At 38.6% G+C, this 23571-nt stretch overlaps 1 protein-coding gene across 7 annotated transcripts in view; it reads left to right on the top strand.

Moving 5' to 3' along the window:
- chl1b (cell adhesion molecule L1-like b) overlaps nucleotides 1–23571 on the top strand; it is a 115339-nt gene that overhangs the window by 28976 nt on the left and 62792 nt on the right. For 6 of the 7 annotated variants that reach the window (XM_053683505.1, XM_053683503.1, XM_053683501.1 and 3 more), the window contains exons 1-2: nucleotides 4975–5122; nucleotides 21629–21821. In XM_053683505.1, the coding sequence (XP_053539480.1) occupies nucleotides 21728–21821 (94 nt within the window). In that variant the 5' untranslated portion in view covers nucleotides 4975–5122; nucleotides 21629–21727. Of the gene's footprint in view, nucleotides 1–4974; nucleotides 5123–21628; nucleotides 21822–23571 lie in introns of those variants that run through there. The other variant, XM_017479998.3, reaches the window with a different exon arrangement.

Here is a 23571-nt window from a genome sequence, read left to right as displayed (position 1 = left end):
ATAGAATTTCCCAGCACAACTTATACAGTTTTGCCTAAAGGCCTCAGGACCTGGTATCTCCTAATTATTTTCATGGTGTCTGAGAATAGCACCATCTTTTTACAAAATTAAGTGCTAGGTCTATGTAACTATTTTGTTTCTTTTGTAAAATTTTGTTTTAAAAGTTTTACCACCAATTGTTTTACCACATTTTCTTTTGTGTGTATGTGTGTGGTCACTTATAAAAGATTCAAGATCAAGATTGAAGATTTTTTAAATGTAATTCACTTAACTTCAAGAGCACTGAGATAAGAACTGGGGCTGGTTTCATTCACTTGGTGCTCCTGTTGCAAGGCATGAGTCATCATTCAAGTACTATTCCTGCATTTTCAAAATCATTTAAACAATGTTGGTTTATTCATGAGCAATCACTCTCAACCAGGGATAAACACACACACACACACACACACACACGCACACACACACACACACACACACACACACATACAGAGAGCTGCCTCCTCGTTTCAGTAGAAATGTCTCAAAGTATTCTGTAGCCTTGTGTGATCATGACCTGCATGCCAATTCAAACACACCTGATTTTTTCCCCTTCAAGTCCATAGGATTTTACTTTTATTAAGAGGAATTCACAAGCAAAGTTAATCCTTGGTGCAATTTTCTGCTCTTGGATCGTGTATTGTAACATTACATTCCATCTCTTTACCCTGACCCCAGTCCTCAGGCTTATCTCTCCTTAAAAGGCATCAGCTCGATGCTGAGACCTTATCTTGGCCGAATTAACCCAGGCTTATCTCATTAAAGCGGCAGGAGGAGAAGAGGCTCGGATATGGATGCTTCCAAGAAACATTAATCTCACTTGTTGGAAATCTGATTTTGCAGCACAGGAGGCGTTTGTTTGGCGGCACACTTTCCGCCTGCAGCCCTCTGCAATGGACTTCCTCTGCTGGCAGGTGGGAAGATGATGGGGATGATCCACACAGAGCTCTATGCCTGAAGCACTGCTGCATTAAATTACTATTGAACCACTGAACTACTTTCATTTTGAGCTAGCACACATCTCATTTTTTTTTTCATTCCTGCTTTCCACGGTATAAGCTCTAAAGCTTTATAGGTACTATGTTGCTATGCATGTTAAATGACTTGATAGTTGTTTTAATGAATTTGTCTCCCTGACTTCATGTTTGTCCAACATTCTCAACTGGCTTATGTAAACACTCAAAATACCCCTGGGTTCCAGACCTTTGACTTTGTTAAGGCTGAGAACTAGGGGAAATAGCTCATCGGTTTATGGGGTAACATGATTAAAATGGGTTCAACAGGACTCTTTATTTAAAACCTGTCAGCAACAACAGTCCCATAAGTGAGAGAAGCTAGAACACAAGTTAGCCTGCCTCCCACTGTTTATCCCCCCCATATTTTCCTTGACAGCATGTTTATCCTCAGTTATATTGCAGTCAATGTGAATGAACCTAATATTTGGTGCTAGCAGTGTTATTGTGTTATGTGTTTGCCCGAGACCTTTGGTGATGATGCCAATCAGGAAAGCTGATCACATAATAGTTGTTGCCATAATCACAGGGAGTGCCATCTGTGATCAAGTCTGGCAATGGAAAGTCTAAAAAAGACAGAGGAGACAGGAGAAATCACTCAATAGGATTACAGTCCTGCAAACCATATCACACACACACACACACACACCAAGTGCAAATGTCTCATGTAACTGTCACTCTGTGATTTAACATGCTTAACATTTCACCAACCTGTGCACAGTAGACTTTTTGCAATGGAAAAATGCAGCTCCAAGCATGCATTAGCTATCTCTTTCCATGCTTGACTACACTGTAAAATTAATACCTTATGTTAGTCAGTGGTGTATGTTTCACTCACCTATAAACCAAGGTCTGGAATCAATTTAGAGGTTGTTAATGTGTCGAGGCTAATGGGGAACTGAATATAAACACTCACAGGTACTTCATCTTGAGAGGCATATGGCGGTAGAGTTCATAAAGAGCACCCATCAGATATCCGGCCTTTATTTTAAGCATTTAGGCATTTTAGGCATCAAAGAAGCTGCTGAGAAATAAATAAATAAGTGTGTTATAGCTTTGAAACTGAATAAAAACACCTGCTAAATCAGTCTTGTCCTAAACAAGTGGGAACCAAGTGAAAACAAAAACTTTTTCAGACCCATTTGTCATCATTTATAATGACTACATGCATGTAATTTTTTTAAAGTCTGAAATGTATATGTTAACCATACAGCTTTTAAGTTTTTCTCTCTAATTCTTAAAGTCATTTCTGTAGAGATATATTAACATCTGCTTCTGTGAGAAGGTGGTTTTAACATGTGTATAGGTTTATTTGATACATATTTGAAACTGGAGTACCAGAAGCTTCTTTCATTGCTCTGACAGTGAATATAACTTTGGAAGGTGCTTAAGACTGAGTTTCCCAATAAGCTTTGCAGCACAAAGAACATTTTTTTAAAGACCCATCTCTCAGTTAAGACGATCTTATCTTACAGATGCTTTTACAAAACCCTAGATCTCCAATGCTAAAGTGGTATGAATCCAGCACAAAACATTCTCTGTTGGTTTGATGATGCTCAGCTTTTCATGCCACTGACCCATCATGTTCTGTACCCTATTTTTATTCCTCAGCCTATATAGATGCTCTGGGAGTTCCTTTCTAATGCCAAAGCATAGATCAAAGACAGGATGGCAGAGTTGATCAGGACCCAGTTGAGCACATGGTGCAGGTTGTCAGTGTTGCCTGAAGGTTACTCTGAGGTTATTTCCTGTAGCGGAGAGCACCTGTGCTCCCCATGCGCTGCATTCGGCTTGGCGAATGAGGTGGTTTGTTAGTTTTTGCAGGTAGTGCAGTTTTTCTACAACTAGTCTGATTGGCTACTTCTGCAGTGCCCTGACTCTTAGCAAAATGCTGTTCTGAGTGATGAGTAGATAATGTTTGTCAAATTATTGGAATTACTATTAATGAGGAATTAGAGCTAAAAACAAATGACACACACAATATGTGTCAGAGATGTTTTGGTTTGTGAATGCCAGACCAAATGGCCCTGGAACAACCCTGTAATGCATGGTGGCTTACTGTGAGCCATGGAGAAGAGGGACACAAAGGCACAGAGATGGTGAGAGAGAGAAGCGGAGGGAGGGGAAGTTGTCCTCTAGGCAGTACAAAGAACAATGTCAGGTTTGTTCGGCCTGGCTGAACTCTGGAGAGCTGGCAGCTTTGTCCATCCTTTCTGCAGCTTCATTCTTTCCCTCTGTCCACTGTCCTCCGCTGCTTACTTCCATAAGTGCTTGTGCAAAGTTCATATGGCTTCCCTCTGTTTGTGCGGCCCATAATGGCAGCCCGATCCTGCTGCCACTTAAAGGGAGTGCCAAGGGACCTGTATTGACACAGCACTGACTGTTCTCAGTGTCTGGTTTTGGCAATCTGCTCTCACGATTAAACACACCGCAGTGTTTCTGCGAAATACTATTCTCTGTCATTTGACATTTTAGAGCAGTGAATGCTTCAAGATGAAACTTGTTTGTGTTATTTGTTAAATGAAGATGAATTATGACTAATCACAGTATTTCATATAAACTGCTCAGCTGTTTTCTTAATCTAGTGTACAGTTTATTTTCAATAAGGGCGGTACCTTTATTGCCTTTCATTTGCCAGAACATCTTCACACAGGACAGATCATTCTGGTTTATCAGAATTAAGCTTAAGTGATTTATTGATTTGATTAAAATCTGAGGTTGAGGCATTTGTTGCAACACAAAGAAAAGCTTTGTCATACACAAATATAGAAATACCAGTTATGTCTTTCATATAGTTAGATAATTAGCTTCAGTCGGAGAGGATGGAATTAATGAAACCTTCAAAAGACAAGCTCACAAATATATTCATTATAATTGTTTTCTAATTAAGTTTTTTTTTCTTCTGGTGCCTGTAAATTCAATGGTATTCCAACTAACTGATGTCACCTGTTAGGATCATACTTCCTATAGCAAATGTAATCCAATAAAGCATGGAAAAGGCTATGCACGGTTGATATGTCAGCTTGATATAGGCTTATGTAGAATCTCTTCTGCATTTTTTTTCAAGGACATTTTTTCTGTGCTTTGAAGCTTTTTCTGTCCCTTAATGCCCCATATCAGTATAATTCAAGCATAGTTCAACCCTCCCCCCAGTTTCTAATTTTCTTCTTCCCTCTTCCCCGTTAAACTGTAAGTCATACACCCCATTCCACATCATATATCATCTCGATTCTCTACCTCACCCCCTACCCCCCCAGTGTAATGGGAGAGGACTGGGTTTTTTCCCCCTAGTTTGCTGTTGAGGGATTTTTACTAGTCCACCTATGGCTATGCTGTAAATAAAACAAAAAAGTCACACTCTTACTCTTTGGGTTTCTGGACATGTTCTTGATTAATTTCCCTTTGAATTGCTACCAGTTAGTTTGATATAAGCAGCCACTTGCAGCTGTTTGAATGTGTCATGAGCAGCGTGTTAAATTATGCTCACTTCATGCTCACTTATGTGTGTGTGTGTGTGTGTGTGTGTGTGTGTGTGTGTGTGTGTGTGTGTGTGTGTGTGTTTGCATATGCTCATTGAGGCTATGATTGCAGAAATACAGAACATCAGTTATACAATAATATTCTCTCTACCAAAACACTGAATGATTAAAACTGCACATAGACGAATATGCATCATAAGATCTTACCTTAGATTACATTTCTGGAGATGTCTGTATACTTTCTGGTTATTTAAAATTGATTTTCTAAACTGTGTCCCTATTCAACATTCCTTCACTGGTGCCCCCCCCCCCCCCCCCCCCTCTCTTTCTCTTCCCATACCCACCCAATGCAGTGAATAGCTCTCAGATCAGGCTTTGATTGTCACTCACTTAATGAGCTCCTTTGCCAAGGGAGAGGCTCTGGCAGCATAATCTTTTCCTGTGCCTCCCATCTCTTGGCCGCCTACAGAGCACTCCGTCAGTTCCTCGTATCCCGCATTCTTGTCTGCATTCTGTTTTCAGTCTGTTATAATGTGTATCAGAGGAAGGGGTTAGCCAGAGGCAGAAGGAAAGAAGAGAATGGAGCAGGGACTTGTGAGTAGTCAGACTTCTGTTTTGTGTGCTTTGGCTGAGCTTGTAACAAATGCATCAGGTGGGGGATTACAGTAGCAAAACAAGTGTTTTGGGTCTCTGCACGTATGTTATGGGTGGGGGGGTTAGGAAGAAAGGTGAGACTTAAGTGCCTTAAGAGACGTAAGTGAATGAAGAGATTTGAGGATTTCTTTGTAAATGTTTAATTTTGTCCTTTGGTCTTTAGGAAGAAATAAGAAAAGCGTTTGGTTTGACTTGTTACTCATTTGTTGTTCCATATCTCATACTGTGTACATCTGTTCCTCTGCAAGAATGTATGAAATTTTCCTTTTTGAAATGTGCATCAGTTTGAATTGCGTGCTTTTGTGCAAAAATGAGTAAATATTAACATCCTGCTGGTTTTATGGTGACAGGTGTTAGAAAGTTTCCTGTGAAGCTGGACTTTCTCAGATAATCAATCATAAAAGAAGAGATAAAAGAGATACAACAGGCATATGTAAGCACTGATGAACAAGCACAGAACATTTTTAATATAACCTCCAAATCTTTAAACAGCCTGTCGTGAAGAGTTTGTCCAGATCATAGCAGGATGTTCACTTTGTATCATTTAGCATAGCACTTATGAATCACATATCCGGAACTTGAAACTCAGTGGTTAATATGTTCAATTGTGGAAACGGAGCAATAGGGAAAAACAAACAAGAGCTATTCTTTACTCACTGCTCCACCTCAGCACACCAGTTGTCCACAGCACTGGGAAATCAAAATCTCCCTCTTAGGCACAGAAAGCAAATTTGCTTCAGGTTCTAATGCAGGGGATCTAGAATGTAATTTTCATCCATCTTTTCCAACTGTGACCAGTTGCTTTCTGGGAGATTGCCAACATCCATCAGATGTTGTGAGTGATTGTAGTGAGGTCCTTGGCTATTTCTATTCCTACCAAATAATCCAACAGTCTCTCCTGTGAAATTGCTCTCAGCCACACACCCACTTCATGCCGCTCGGAGTGGATCACAGGCTAACATCATTATTGTCCTGAGAATGGATCCTCTGTGATTCACAGACTTCAAAGAGACAGAAATAGGTGGAAGAAAATCAGAGAAAGTAATTCCCTTTGTGTTCACAAACACAAGTGCATTTTTAATTATGCATTTTCCCCTCACTTGTTCTATCTCCAAATCCCAATCCATCTCTCTCACCTCTCTTTCTCTCTCACTTCCAACTTGACACATCTGTGATCACAGAGCCCCTTTAATTTGGTGTCTTTCATTCTTTACTGCCTCGTGTGTGACCTTAGCTGTACGGACAATTTATTACTTTTCCTGTAGTGCAGTCTGTAGTGGCACTGTTTTTAATCAAGGTGACTTGAATAGCACATCCTTGTAATTTACACTACGACTTGTGGCACTCAAACAGGTTCTGTTTCCTGAGCTGTACAAAGGCAAACGGCAGTAACGGTGCTAAACTGAAATGAAGACGTTTTAAATGCCCAGGAAAATCAAGTCTGCTCCAGTATTATTGAGAAAGATGGATAAAATAGTTATTAAAATATATGTGGATAATTAGCTTAATCTGACACTGATTGAACTTAGGCAAGGGTAAGGAATCTGATAGCACTCCTCAATAGAGAATCTCTGCACATCCTCCATGGCCCTGCTTCCTCACTTGTGCTTTACTCTTCAGCTCAACCCACAGGGTTTATGTCAGGGGACTGGGATGGCCATGTCAAAATCTTGATTCTGTGTTCACTGAACCACTTTTGTGTGGATTTGGACATTTTGGATTAACTGTCCTACTTAATGATCCAACCACAACCCAGATGTAGCTCCTTCCAGAGGCAGACAGATTTTCATTGCAAAATCTCCTGGTGCTTTATGAAGTCCATGATGCAGCTCATCTACCATATGTAATATTTAACACTGGTTCTTTTCTGTATAACAGTGACCCAAAAGCTACTCCTGCAGATCTCTAACCATGATCCTTGGAGTAATTTTTGCATCTCTAACCAGCGTCTCTTATTTTGCATGGGAGGAAAATACACTTGCACCTCCTTCCAGGCAGGTTCATTACAAGTCTGGAACTTCTTAATTATTGCTCAGTGGATCTATGGATCATGGATATGAGCATTTTTTTTGTATTTCTATTTATTGTAGCCATTGCCTGATTTATGAAGGTCAACACACTTTTGTGTCATTTCATTTGTCTATTCTCAAATCTTCACAATGTTGACTTATGGAATTTTCCCCTTTGAGTCATCTCGTATTTATACCTCAGTGAAACAGGTCAAACAAGTCATGGATGACCACTTCAGATAAAAAAAAAAAAAAGTAACTCTAAATGGGAACATGCTTCAATTGTATTTTGTTCATTATATTATATTTCTAGGTGTGTCAATAATTATGACAGATATGGTTTTGTAAAATAAATAAATCAATCAAATTATAATAATAAAATAAAGTAAGTGCCGTGAAGACAGTCATGAGGATTCTATTCAATAGCCTTTAATGTTTTGAAGAATGAGGAAACTTTTGATTTCCCACAATATTGTCTGTGTTTTATTTATAATAGTACAAGTTTTGAACTTTGTTATAGATATTGAGTTCCTAATTATAGAGAAAGTTGTTGCAGGTTTCCAGGAGAACAAGTTCTTTTTTGTTATTTTTCTTTAATTACAAATAACATGGTAATACATTACAGACTTTCATTTGCATTTTGTCGTTATGTTTACATGTCCCTACTGTCAGTCTAGTTATAGACACTCAAGTGTCCTTCAATCCACCTCTATTGTAAAGTCCCAGAAAGGTAACCATGAGGTAATTCAGTGGCATATACTTTTGCTACTTCAAAACTTCAGTGAATCTTGGAACTAATTTTACAAGGTGGAAAAACCTGCTGAGAACGCAGAAGATCAGATGTCAGTGTAGCTGCATTCTTTGCCAGATATGCAGTATAATGTAATCCGTCATTTTATAAGCTAGCAAATTGTTTAAATTATTAGCCACCTTTACCTTATGAAAAGCAGAATGCCTCACTGTACTAAAACACTCAGATCAATGGCATCAACATCATGCTGGGGACTTTCTGGTATCACTCCATTGATTTGAATAGTAATTATAACATAAGCTATGATTTTCTCCAGAAATGCCAGTGCCTTGAGCAGCATTTGGTTGCATGAGGTGCATCTCAAAAGAAGACAATGAGAAATGACTTTTCACAGGTGAACGCTATGACAATATGTATTTTCCTTTTATGAGGGGCCTTATGCAGGAGGAAAGGCAGGTTTCCAGTTTGTTTATTATTGTTTCTCTCCTCTGTAACTCAGCTCAGTTCTTTTCTAATGCTCCTACTGCTTGGTTGTACATTTCAAGTTAGGTAAGATTAGCTTTGCAATTGGATTTGTAGATCATATTTGAGACTTGTTGTGGATTTGGTATTATGAACGTATGATACCTTTGGAGCACTGCAAAAAAAATGTGCAAAAACCCTGGATATAGTCAAAATTTCCATATATAGATATATTACACAGATAGATAGCTTAGCATCTACCAGATGTGTATATATACTGTATATACTGTACATATGGTTTATGCTTGACACATGACTTTTGCATGCCCATGGAGAAGCGTCTGCTTATCTCATGTACACTATATGGTGCGTCACAGGCAAAACACCCCTGTCTGTGAGGTTTCCAAGTCGAACTGTAAAACATTTAGTGATTTTATGCACAGAGATTTTAAACACACTGAAGAGATCTATTCTCTTTAAAACTTTCCACCCTCATTGTGATTACTGTCATGAGCTGTGTCTCAAATCAAAAACTCTGACGTTATTTTCAAAAGTATTTACTAATCTAAAAAAATCTGAAGAATGGTATGCAAAACAGATCTTTTGGTAGGCTTGAAGGCATGAGAGGTTTTTAAAATTCAAACACTAACAGTAATAGGTCAACCGGTTAATGTTAATACTCAATAACAGTGTAGAATAGTACATAATATGTGATTTGAAATGCAATGCTAGTTTCTATATTTCTTATAACAATTTGTAAAGTAAATGCATGAAGTAATAAAGGAAATTGTGAGTTTCTCTCACAATCTCTTGTAAATCAAGCAACTCCATTTGGGGTTTTGGAATGCCTATGTTAATGACTGGTTGAGCTGACAGTTGAGTCAAGTTAGCTGCCATATTGAAGTTTAGCAAGTCTTTACTTGTATTTCCTCAAAGGCACATTGGATAAAAGCATCTGCTAAATGAATAAATGTAAATAAATATAACAAGCTTTATAAATAATTAAGATGATCATTTTACTACATATTCATAAATGTCAATAATCCTCACTACTAACATTAACCAACTACTTACCATGGATTAAATTAAACCATATTCATAAATGTTCACAATGTGTACTCAACTACCATATTTTAGTTTAAAAGCCAGCAGCTGATGAAGCATTAACTTATGTTTAACACAATTAAAGATGAATTCAGTAGCTGCGTCAGACCTACAGGAAGACTGAGTCCTGTACCTACACTTAATGTGGTTGCCTTGGTTTTTAGTTTTGTATTTATAACAATCCTATTTTGTCCAGGAGAGGAAATGTTTAAAGAACTGGTTAGCTTGTTACAAAACAAAAAAAAATGTGTTTTCTTAGTTTAGGCATCCATTTGGAACAACAGAACTACTATCCATACTGTTTGCTTTTGCCTGGAGTGCGTCTTTGTGTAGTGAAATCTTGACCTAAACCCCAGGAAAGCCTAATCAATAAAATCAAGAAAATGCATGTTGCAGTTTACTGATTTTGCCAAGGTGCTGGATTTGATTGGGATTTTAAATTGTGTTTTTGCTAGAGTCAGGGGATCTGTCCATCTCTGTGGCCTGCGGTGCATTTGACTGTGGTCATGGGGTTATTCGTCATCTTGTCACAGGGGAGCTTAGGTCAGAAACTTCACTGTTCATTTATTGTGGCTAAGACTGTATCCATCAATTTCATCATCCTCTTACTCTCTTACTCCCTGTCTTAGTACCCACTCCATCTTTCTGTGCATCTCTATGAAGCATTCACCAATTTTTACTTTTACTCTATTTCTCTTTTCACTCCATGATAATATTTATCTCATACTCCAGCTCAGTGCTGGTCTTTCCTTTCCCACACAAGCCTGTTCTAAAGGCTGTTGCAATTCTTTGGCCTTAACCAGTTTAATAACTGATGCATTTTTTAATGTATTTTGAAGCTGTGGTCTGATTTTTAGGTTAGTCATTTGAACTGGTAAAAACCAGTGTTTTTTTTTTTTTTTGCACAATTAGGGGTCTCCATTATAACTGGTAAATGCTTGCTGTTAGCTAACTGCTGCAAAACTAGCTAGGCATGGTGTCTTTAAATGACAGCTAATGGAGACAATGATATCACCACTAAGCTGGCTATCCAGGCAGCCAGCTTGCTTTTTCCACATCTGACCACACTAGATAACTTATTACACTAGATACGTTAGCTACCTGGTTATGCTGATAACTTAGCATCATGTGTTAATTCATTGTCACTTCCAGTCAGTACCAGGGAGGTTTTTGAATGCTGGTTTCTCAGTTATGTGACAAACTGCATTTTGTGTCTTATTAACTTTGAGAGAGATAAAAACATAAAATTGATGAAGTGTCATTCTTTCATAAATTGTAAAATAGTAACCATGGATATATTGCTGTGATATAAGATGAATAAAACTTTTTTATGGAAAAAACATTTTTATGGAAAAACACAGGGACATGTGCACAGGATTTTGTGCAGGGATATGAAAATATACTGAGATATTATTGTATACTTAAGTTAATATGAATGCAAAGAAAGTTACTACTTTAAATGTACTCAAGTATTAAAAATAAAAAGTAAATGTTTTTAATTGATGAAGTTTAATATATATAATAAATATATAATAAATATATATTTATATTTATTATATATAATAAATATATAATATATATATATATATATATATATATATATATATATATATATATATATATATTAATTACATATTTACATCTGAAAAGTAACTTTTATTGCTTATCTAAAACTGTTAGATGATTTTTGTTTGAAAGCAACTACACCATTTTGCCTGAAAACATCATTCAGTCTCTATTTGCTGGTTATATACATGATTAACACTATGTAGTTTGCTAATGAATTCATCAGATGCAAAATATCATGTAAGTAATCAGTATTTAACATTAGCAAGAATATAGCCAGTTAGTTTTAGCAAATAGTGAAACCTACCTCAACATGGTTTTCCAAATTAGATGGAGTTCATGCCTTCTAGACAGGCAAAGGTTACACCTCATTTTTGAGTCTTTGCTTACTTCAGCATACTGAAACAGTGATGTAAGGCCAGGGTGCTCAACCTCAAATGTTGAAAATACAGTCTTGTGGCTTGGCAATCTTCACATACACTTGGATAGCTATAGCATTAACTACATTGTGTAGCATGAGTAAGTATGAGCAAGGTCAACTCAGATGATGAATTGGCACAATTTTTAAATTGATAAACTTGATTGGTTGCTAAGCATGGGGCATTGTGGCTTAGTGGTTAGTAAGGTTGCCTCACACCTCCAGAGTTGGGGGTTTGATTCCCACATTTGCCCTGTGTGTGTTTTTCTCCAGGTAAGTAATACTTAAGTATAGTAACAAAGTACAATTACTCAAGTATTTTCCACCATTGCTTTTGGGGCAGCAGTCCAACTCTTCACTATTCCCCATCTTGTGTTTTTTCCTTACTTAGGAAACTGCCTCTATAGGAACTTAGCTGATTTGAACATAAATGAACTAGTGATTAAATGAAATCACTATAATCATGCAGGGAAATAACTATTTAGTGATGTTAGTCACAGCCATGCCTGAATTATGTGGAAAAGATCACAATCAGATTTTCCACTATTAGAGATAATCTAATGCACTTTTATTCAACTAGCATGAGCTAATCCCATTACCGGCCAGCATGAAAAACTCCAATGCAATAGGTAATTTAACACAGAACTATCAGAGGGTAGCAGATGCGTCTTCTGGAAGTAAAAATAAGCTGTGCTGTATGACATACTGTACAAACCGTAGATTGTTCCTAAGCAATTTATCTATTGGAAATAATATATGGGGTGGTGCCTCTGAGCTCTGCCACCAACTCTCAACACACCAAATTGTCCTTTGAGTACCTTTCCCACCAAACTGTATGCACTTTGGGCATTTTCCCTATAGAACCTTGTTCATTTAGTTGTATCCCAAAGTGCATACAATTTGGGGGGAAGGGTACTAAAAGGACAGTTTGGTGTGTTGAGAGTGGGTGGCATGGCATGCCTCTGAGCTCTGCCACCAAATGATCTTCACAAGGTGCCCCACTCTGTCACTTTAATTTCCCACCTTCCCAGTCGCTTGATTTATGCTTATCCGTGTTGCTAAAGGAGTCCCCGCTGTGAGCAAGGGTAGTGTAGGAAAGGGAGAGAGCTGCCATCCATCTGAAAAGCCTGCTCCAGATTTTCCTTGCCCCAGATTCTATCTTCCTCTCCTCCTCTTCTGGCACCTGTCATATACTGATGTGCTTAGGCAGTGCCAGAACTAGTGTGGGTCAGAGGTCATACTGGGCTTCCCACGCTGGCAGCTTTTAGCCTCCTGCCAACTTCGGCAGGCTCGGGTGTGAGCCTCCGGCACTGAGCAAGGGAATTAGGAAACAGCCTGAGATCCTTAAACAGGTCTTAGTTCTATGTACATGAGCAATTGTCTGGCAGGTTGGCTGTGTGTGCATCAGTTCTGGTCTAGCATGCTCAGCATACATCAAAGAGGACGTTTAATTACTAATCTCAAAAGATGCTCTTAGTATAAAGGTACTGATCTATGATGAGCTGTGTGTCTATGGAGATGCTTTGTCAATAGCCATTTTGGCTATATACCATCAGAGTTGGGTATAACGCGTTACAAAGTAACACGTTACTGTAATCGAATTACTTTTCCTGATAATGCAGTAATGTAATGCATTACATGTTAAATTTATGTAATTTGATTACAGTTACTGTTGTCAAGAAAATTATGTTACTTGAGTTACAAATTTATTATTAAGAAAGCAATATTAAGTATAAAATCCATTTAAAAATAAATCACGTTTTGCCCTGAAGATTTTTTCTTTAGCCCTGAATAATTCTCCACTTGTCACTACATAAGTGAACGTCAGTAAAAGAAGACGACAGTGTTGTAATTTTACATCTTCAGTGAACTGAGGTGAGACCAATCAGACAGGGTCTGGCTCGCAAACTAGCATAGTTAGAAAAGTTTTATATTTTATCGGTCTGATAGTCCTGCAAACAGTCACAGCACCCGAGGCAAGTTTTATGATAAATCCAACTTTTTCTGATCACGTCATACATTGGCACATGCTAAAATTACTGAAAGAACTATGAGTTTCACTTTGTAGTGTTTTTTAGTAGGTTTTATAGGTTTTGAAAGTAATGTGAAAGTAAAGTAATTAGTAATCTGATTAACATGCAGTAATCAGTAAAGTAATCAAATTAAAATTTTAAAATAGTAATAATCTGTAGTGGAGTACTTTTTTTGAATAACTTCCCCAACACTGTATACCATATGAATGAAGTAGTTCTAAATTGAACATCTTTCATGTCCGGTCCCATGGTTTGCAAGCTGTCCCCAGCCAGATGGCCATATTGCATCCTGCTAGACACTCAATAATAATGAAGAGCAGCCAAATTCAATTTGATGGAGAGGGCTCAAGTTCAATTAGAGTGGAGATATAATATATTCATCAGAGTAGCCTTTGATTGATGAAGGCACAATATGATAAAACTAGAGCACATTGTCTTAATATTGTAAAAATGTGAGCTAAACGGGTCAGTGGTGCACAAACCAATTTTCTTAGATTCTAATGACTTTTCCAGTGACATCACATAGGTCATACAGGGGGTCAGAGCAACCAGCATCGACTTGACGAAAGGAGAGAGACAGAGTTAATCCCATTATCACAATACGCAGACTTGTAGAGTAGTGTTCATGCCCATCTGGAAAACAAGAACCCCCTACAGGGAAACAAAAGGAATCAACTCCTTGTTCAATAAAGGCTTCATGCACTGGTGTTTGATCTATGTTTTCCTGTAGAGTTTGATAAATTACAGAGCAGCTTAAGTAGTGGAGAGGAAATGGGTAGAGAGGCAATGCAAGATGCTGGGTCATGAATTTCTGCCTGACTTTTTAATCGTTTAAAGAAGCCATTTGTGCGTGTTGTGTATCATGTTGCTGAACATTATGAAACAATGAAGTTTTATGAGGTCACTTTTCTGAACTTGGCTGGGAGTCCGAGACTACTTCTCTCTTCCACTTTAAAATCTTATGTTATAATTTATAGCACTTTTTGCTGTTGGTTATTTGACTAATTAGAGCCAAAAGGAACTTAACTAATGAGCTGGGTCACAGCCTGAATGAGAAGGGCTCATCAGCAGATACTCAACTGACTCCACTGCTAAAACACAAACATAAATGCAAGTTAATTAGTGACTTTAGGATCAGCCAGGAAATATCATTAAAAATGTTTATCAGTTGTTAGCTATGTAAATTAATATAACAAATTAATGCAATCCCATGTTAACTGGTACTATAAGCTCAACAGTAAGTGTTATTAGAAAGAAATGGCCTTTATGTTTTTAAAAGATTAATAGTGATGGCTCATTTCCAGTTAGTACAGTATGGTTAAGGGTAGGCCTGTCATGCAAGATTTTGCATCAGTCATTTTTGTGTGTTCTTTCTTCATTGTGTGTATATTAAAAAAATAAAATAAAAACATCATAAATACAGTTCCCAAAAATTACATCGTTTGTTAGCTTTCTATACTATGGGCGGCTGTGGCTCGGGTGGTAGAGCGGGTTGTCCACTAATCGTAGGGTTGGCGCTTCAATTCCCGGCCCACATGACTCCACATGCCGAAGTGTCCTTGGGCAAGACACTGAACCCCAAGTTGCTCCCGAATGCAAGTTACCGTGGCGAAACCAGGATGGGGTGCCAATACTTTTGAGAGCTGACGGCGTAGGGCGACAATACTTTTGACAGCTGACGGCGCACGTGTAGGTCACCAATACTTTTGAGAGCTGGACACGAAGGGTACCAATACTTTTGAGAGTCAGCCAGATAGGGCGCCAGTACTGATAGAGCCAGCCGTGTACTGCAGCTATACTTTTTAGAGCCGGCCATGTAGGGTGAAAATACTTTGGAGAGCCAGCCATACGGGGTGCCTATACTTTTGAGAGCCGGCCAGATAGGGTGCCAATAGTTTTGAGAGCCTTCCAGATAGGGCCCCAATACTTTTGGGAGCCGGACAGATCAGGCGCCCATACTTTTTAGAGCCGGACGTGTACGGAGGCAATTCTTTTATAGCACGCTGTGTAGGGTGCCAATTCTTTCGCAACCCAATGCAAGTCTATGGGAAATTTTCCGACTTTGAGCTTCCGTAGCAAGAATTCCGGCATTCCCATCGCTTATGAATGTCATAGCACACCTCTCCTCAATAAGCCGATCGATTTGACTCCTCACCCGGAGAATTCGGTCAAACGGTGCAGGACTAGTTACTCGCTGAAAAAAAAGGGGGAAGAATAATAATAATTTTTATAATAATAATTATGCAAGAGAACAATAGTAGTGCTTTTCAAGCACCACTAATAATAATAATTATAATAAGTGTGCCGAATAACAATAGTAGTGCTTTTAAAGCACCACCACTGATAATAATAATAATAATAATAATAATAATAATAATAATAATAATTAACCATTTACTTATGGGGAACTTAAAAGCTAGCCTATTATCTAAGAGTTGTAGCCATTTCAGTAGCTGTGTAACAATAACAGAAGTAAGCGTAAATATAGCTGCAAGCAGCAGTACCGGGGTCAAGCCAATTATCAGCACCATAAGCATTCAAGAGTTATATCAAAGCATTCAAGAGTTAAGCCAAAAAGGCTGTTTTTGCTATCTCCTGACCAGTAGGGGACAGAAGTGCCAAAACTCTGCAGCTAACCTCAGGGTGTAATTCTGATGACCCATACTAAGTTTTGTCAAGATGCCACAAAGTGTTATGTAGATATACCGTCATGTCCATTTTGGCATGCTCGCCATCAATTTTGTTGAAGTGCCATTTTAAAACAGTATGGTTTATCAAAATTCTTTGAGTAACTTTTTGTCATTAGCATCTCTAGATGACACAGGCCAATTTTCTTGCAAATCGGTCAAACGACCTAGGAGGACTTTGAAAAAGTATGTTTTCAAAACAATTAAAAAGTAGCGAACAGTGAATTGCGCAACCATGACTTAATTCATTGTTCTGGACATGAAACACAGAATCTATCAAGATGAGTCTCATGATGGTTGGAAAAAGGAGTCAAGAGCTATTAGCATTTTTAGAAATGGCATTATAATGTTTGACCAGAAGGTGGGGCTGTCACAAAACTTTTTGAGTCCCTTCAAAGCATTGCGACAAAGAAACATACTGAGGTTCGTAATGATTCAAAGTCGTTCATAAAATACAAATTTTTTTTATTAAATTAAAAATGGCCAACATCCAAAATGACCGATATAGGAATCTTTTTTATATCTGAATCTAATGAGGCCAATTTGATAATTGTATGAGAAACTGTTCAGAAGTTATAATCAAAAATGTTCATTTTTCATATCTCATGACCACTATGTGGTGCTGTTCCGAAACGCTGCTGCTAAGCTCAGGGCCTAATGCTGATGACACCTACCAAGTTTTGTCACAATCCCTCAAAATCTTATGGAGATATACCCTCACGCCCATTTTGGCATGCTCGCCATCGAAATTGTTGAAGCGCCATTCGAAAATGGTATGGTTTATCAAAATTCTGTGAAGAACTTTTTGTTGTAAGTGTCTCTTGATGATGCAGGCCAATTTTGGTGCAAATCAGACAAACGGCCTAGGATGAGTTTGAAAAAGTAGATTTTTAAGAAAATTCAAAATGGCAGAATAATTTTCATGATAGAAAATTAAATATGTTAAATATGTCATTCAAATCATCCTGAGCCAAGGAATCAGAGGGGGAATAATTTTGTTTCTAGGACTCACTCTTCAAAAGTTATTAATATAAACATGAGTGCAACTTTGGACAGTTGGTGCCACTGGAGGGATTGAGTTAGAGATTCCAAAATTGCTGGGGTTAATGGTCCTCTATCAGTGTGCCAAATTTCACATCTTTCTACCATATGGTTCTATGGGCTACCATAGTCTTCCAGAGTGGAATAATAATAATAAGAAGAAGAAGAAGAAGATGAAAACTAACGATTACAATAGGTGCCTACGCACATTCGGGGCTTGGCCCCTAATAAATATAGCTGCAAGCAGCAATTACAAGTACCGCAGGGGCAAAGTAAGGAGATGAGTAAGCATGATTTTAGAATGGTCATGATTTTATGACAAACCATTCAGAAGTTATAAGCAAAAATGAGCTTTTTCCATATCTCTTGAACACTAGGTGGCATTGTTCCAAAACTGTACCCTCATGATGCCCATGATGCCCATGATGCCCATGACATATACTCAGTTTGGTCTGAATATGCTAAAGCACTACAGAGATACAGCATCATGTCTATTTTGGCATGCTCACTTTCAAATTCATCTGTGCTTCATTCAACAACGGTTTGACCAATCAACTTGAGTTCCATAACTTAAGTTCGATACGATCCATAATGGTCTGAAGATTATCTGTATAAATTTTGGTGAAAATCAGATGAACGATCTAGGAGGAGTTCAAAAAAGTCATTTTTTACTTAATTCAAAATGCTGGACAGTAAGTTCAACCGACCATGTCCTAAGCGATCATTGTTTTTGGCCTGAGCCAAAGAATCTACGAAGACCAGTCACCAGTCACAAAAGTAATCAAAAGCAATTACAAGGTAGCAATGTTCCAAAACAGTGAATTCATCCTCAAATCCTGATGCCAATGACAGGTACTAAGATTGGTCTGAATATGTTAATGCATTATGGAGATATAGCCTCACATCCGTTTCAGCATGATTTCCATCTAATTTATTCGCACGTTATTTGAGAATGGTTTGGTTTACTTTTGCTGGAATGGTCTGAAGATGATCTCTTGAAAATGAAATTCTGACACACAAAAACCTGTTATGCCCCACTGAATCTGTAGAGAATAGTTTCATTATTTTAAGACAAACCATTCATAAGTTGGAAGCAAAAATGTGAATTTTTCAAATCTCATGACCACTATGTGGTGCTGCTCTGAAACTGTACAGGTACCCTCAAGTCATGATGGTTATAACATATACTAAGTTTGGTATGAATATGCTAAAGTGTTTAGACGATATAGATCATGTCAATTTTGGCGTGCTCACAGTCTAATTTGTGCTATTAAAAAATGGTTGGACTAATCAACTTGAATTCATTAACATTTTGTCAGCATGGTCTGAAGATAATGCGATTCGATTTTGGTGAAAATCGGACAAAGAGTCTAGGAGGAGTCTAGGAAGAGTTTGAAAAAGTAAGTTTTTCAGAAAATTCAAAATGACAGAAGATTTTGTGCATTGTCTCGAATCAGCATGGGCCAAGGAATCAGAGGGAAAAAGAATTTTGTTTCTAGCCTTTACAGTTCAAAAGTTATTAGAATAAACATGAGTGAAATTTTGACCTGTTGTTGGTGCTAGAGCTTTTGAGAGAGAGACTTCAAATTGGCTGTGTCCTCTGTCTGTGAGCAAAATTACTTTTAACCATACAGTTATATTGGCTGCCATAGACTTCCATGGTGGAAGAATAATAATAATAGGAAAACTAACGAAAACGTCTGAGGTATGCATGTAACCCTGTTCCCTGAGAAGGGAACGAGACGTTGCATTTAGCATAACACTATGGGAGCACCCTTGCGTGCCTGACCGGTATCTGAAGCTTGTGAAAAATCATGCCTATTTATAGGCCTGCCATGATCAGGTGATGTGGCAATTAAGCACGTCACATGATATAAATATGGCACCTGTGAACCACGCCATCAGCCTCTATTATCTGAAGTGAAGACGCAATTCACAGGCCTGCCCTGGTACGACAAAGCTACGCAATGTCTCGTTCCCTTCTCAGGGAACAGGGTTACATGCGTAACTCAGACATTCCCTTTCAAAGGGAACTTTGACGTTGTATATAGCATAGCGTTTAGTGGGAATACCCACTCCGTCATACCGAGGGTATGGCCTGTTCAAAAAGACCCAAGCCCAAGGGTCTGTTGTAAACTCGCCTGACTGTTGCATTGACATGTATTGTCAAGAGGAAAATGAGAGACACTGGACCCAACAATACAGATGAGCTGAAGGCCGCTATCAAAGCAACCTGGGCTTCCATAACACCTCAGCAGTGCCACAAGCTGATTGCCTACATGCCACGCTGCATTGATGCAGTAATTCGTGCAAAAGGGGCCCTGACCAAATTAATTAACATACTTTTCAGAAGCTCGCCATTTCTGTATTATAAATTCTTTATTCTAATATTTTGAGATGCTGGATCTCCGAATTCCATTTTGTCTGTAAGCTGTAATCATCAAGAGTAAAACAAAAAACTTTTTCACAATATTCAAATTTTTTGAGATGCACCTGTATCAACACTCACAAGTCTCATGTCATCTTTAATCGATAGTTCTAAAGTAGAACATGATTTCAGTCACTTGACTGTTTTTCTTTAAGTTTTTTTTTTGTTAATCCCAAATCACTTGCAATTTATACATATAGTGCAGTAGATGGAGAAACCATTATTTCACTGCCTAACTAGTGCACTTATATAGGTAAAGACAAAGCTACCAAATAGAGAAACTATTACCAACATAATGAACAAATACTCAAGTTATTTATTTAGGATACCCTTGTTCAAAAATGTGTAACATGAGAATGAAAGAATCTGTTTGATATAAAATGCAGTAATAATGCTGTAGTCCTGTATGCAAAGTTAAAAATGTAGACCCTCTTCACTAAACCACACATATTTGCTCAATAGATCTGTGTACAGTAAAAGTACATATATTCTGAATCTTCAATATCATGAACTGATTAAAAACTCAAAAAGATTAAAGATTATTTTGTCTATGTTTGTCCATAAATACGAAGTGTGGTCATTGCCAAAATAAATTAAAATAATCTGTAATAGAGCATGTATTTATCTCTTTATGATTGGATAATGTCTTCAGATAAGCATGGCATGCTGTAATATAAATGCTGTGAGACAACTTTAAGCATTTATTTAATTGATGGATACATTTTGAGTGAAGAGAAAATATTGTGCCAGGTGAAATTCCAGTTTGGAATAACAAAGTTTCCTGGTCTAAACTGAAACTAAATCTGTGACAGAAGTGTTTAATGTAATAAATAGGCAATACATAATGGAATTGTGCTTTGGATAATTTGTTCTGTTTGTGTAAGAGATGCACTGCAATAAAGCAGCATCCAGCAAAGCTGTATTTTGCCTTGAGCAATGAAATGTGTGGGGGCGGGGCTGTTCATGCTCACATTTGAAGCACTGTCTTGTTTGCTATAGTCTGAGCCTCTTGCACCTGACCCTCCACTGTGTCTTCATTATATTGTAGCCTCTGGTTTCTCACTGCATATGACATTCACTAGCATTCTAACAGTATCTGATACCAGACTTAAAAAAAAAATAAAATCATTGGTGGATATGCTGTTATTATCGAATAACTAAAATCCGGTGGTCTCATATTTCAAGCACCATTATACCCCTACCTCTGTATACCTACTTGAAAATTCACGGTAGCTGCTATATGGAAGTGAGTGGCTTCCATCTTATGGCAGCACTCTAATAACCAGTTAATCAGAATCTGTCTGTTATTGTGCCATGAATTCATAATTCAGCATAATTTCTGCAACATCTGCCATGCATTATCATAGCCACAGGAGGCAACTCATTTATTTACATTCATGCCTTTTTGTATGTTGCATTATGAATCAGAGGATGGAAGGAAATGTGTCTGCCACTCAGTCCAACAAATAATAAACAGGAATACAATACATCTGGTTCCTGAGAGTGTGCAGCAGAAACCTTTAATATGGAGATTCGGTTCATTTAGTGTAAAAAGAAGAGTGGGTAGGAAGCATCGATGCAGGTGTGTTCTTTCAGTAATGTGTGTGTGAGAGTGTGTGTGTGTGTGTGTGTGTGTGTGTGTGTGTGTGTGTGTGTGTAGACTCATGGGGATGTTTAAGTGTGTGTGTTAGTGAGCATACATGTTCCTGAGCACTTTTTGTGAGCATATGGTATCTGCGAGTGGGTGTGAACCTTTTGGGGGGAGAACTGTCTAACAGTAAGATGCCGTGTGTGTGTGTGTGTGCGTGTGTGTGTGCGTGTGTGTGTGTGTGTGCGTGTGTGTGTATGTATGTGTGTGTGTGCTCACACCTTGACATTTGGTAAGTCTAGCAATGGCTGATTCTGAGCAGTTCATGTGTGAATGTTAATTGTGTGTGTTTTGCGCAGGTCACAGCTCTCCTGTACCTACTGGGTGAGATGTACTGAGATCTGGCCCACAGCAGTCTTTTCTTCTTCCTCTGCTCAACTCCGAGGGTGTGGCTAGTGATGCAGTTACCATGGAGAATTGGCGTCACCCTGCTACTGGTGACATTCCTCAACACCAGGCATCTCACCAATGCTCTGGACATTCCGTTGGAGAGTACGTTATGATTAATACCACATCATAATTTCCCAGCACTGATTATAAGACTTTATATTCACATTCTTTCTCATTCATGGATGATAAATTATGGATGTATTCCTTAATATGCTGCAAAGTGTACAAGTGAACATTTCTTCCAAACTCTTGAGCACATTAATGAGAGAAAATTATTCTTCCAATTATACTCTTAGGGCCAGTCTGATTTAATGGACACTTATTTGCAGATTTTCTCATATTTAAAATTTTATCTTGCTTTTGCTTTAGAAACTAGACACAATATGTTTATTCTTTTAAATTATTTATATATGCATACACATATACATAAATTTCACACAAGTCTGAAAAGTAGATAGTGAGAACCCAATTAAACAAATGAGACAAAAATATTATACTTGGTCATGTATTTATTGAGGAAAATTATCCAATATTCAACAGATTGGTAGGATTTGGGGCATTTCATTTTCCATGGGGCACAATAAAATTAAAAGATTCAAGGAATCCGGTCAAATCTCAGTGCATAAAGGGATAGGCCGAAAAACACTTCTATATGCGCGTGATCTCCTATCCCTAAGACTTCACTGTCTTATAAACTGTCATGAGACTGTAATGGATATCCTGACATCGAGAATACTTTGGAAAACTTTGTCTGTCAACATTAGTCACTGCTGCAACCAAAGACAGAAGTTAAGGCTTTACCATGCATAAGACATACATCAACACTGTCCAGAAGCGCTGCCGACTTCTCTGGGCTCTCTCTCATCTGGAGACAACTTATCTGAGATGACTCCAACGAGTCAACATTTCAAATAGTTGTTGTACAAAACGTCTGGGTTATGCATGTACCCCTGTTCCCTGAGAATGGAACGAGATGTTGCTTTTAGCAATACATTATGGGAGTCACTGCAAGACACATGAGCCCGGGGTGGAATGAATATCCAGGCTGTAATAACAAATGCATGTGTGTGGCGTAGACCACCCTGCAGCAGCACCCTCATCTTGTAAGGATACCCCTTTGGACAAAGCCTTCGAGGAGGCGACCGCCCTAGTGGAATGAACCCTAATGTCCAGAGACAGCGAGACCGCGTGCCTGATAATCATTAGAGATTGCTTCCACTATCCAATTAGATATGCGCTACTTTGACACAGCATCACCTCTACTGTCACCGCCAAAGCAGACCAGCAACTGCTCCAAGTTACACCACTGGCCAGAGCGGTGGACATAAGTACAGAGACCCCTTACTGGACACAGCAGGTGCATCCTCTCTTGTTCTGGTGTAAGGAACGGAGGAGGGCAGAAAGTCTGCAACACCACAGGGTGGGCATCCGATGTAGGCACTTTAGGAATATAATCTGGCTGAGAATACAGGAAGGACTTGACTAATCCAGGGGCAAAGTCAAGGCAGGAAGGGGCAACAGAGAGAGCTTGTAGATCTCCTACTCGCATGAGAGATGTCAGGGCCAGCAGAAGAGCTACCTTTAGAGTCAGAAGCTTCTCAGAGGCTGACTCTTAGGGCTCAAATGGGGCCCCTAACAGACCTTCCAGGACCACAGAAAGGTCCCAGGAAGGTATGCGTGGCCTGCAGATGGGCCTCAGCCGTCTGACACCACTCATGAACCTCGAAGTTAGAGGATGTTGCCCCACAGAGGCTCCATCAGCAGGGGCGTGGCTGGTCGAATTGGCGGCCACGTAAACGAAGAGCCAACCCCGCTGAGAAACGTTCTTGTAAGAACTCCAGGACAGTAGCTA

Source organism: Ictalurus punctatus, chromosome 11 (assembly GCF_001660625.3).
Source record: "Ictalurus punctatus breed USDA103 chromosome 11, Coco_2.0, whole genome shotgun sequence".
Lineage (NCBI taxonomy): Eukaryota > Metazoa > Chordata > Actinopteri > Siluriformes > Ictaluridae > Ictalurus > Ictalurus punctatus.
This window is presented reverse-complemented; position numbering and strand designations above follow the sequence as displayed.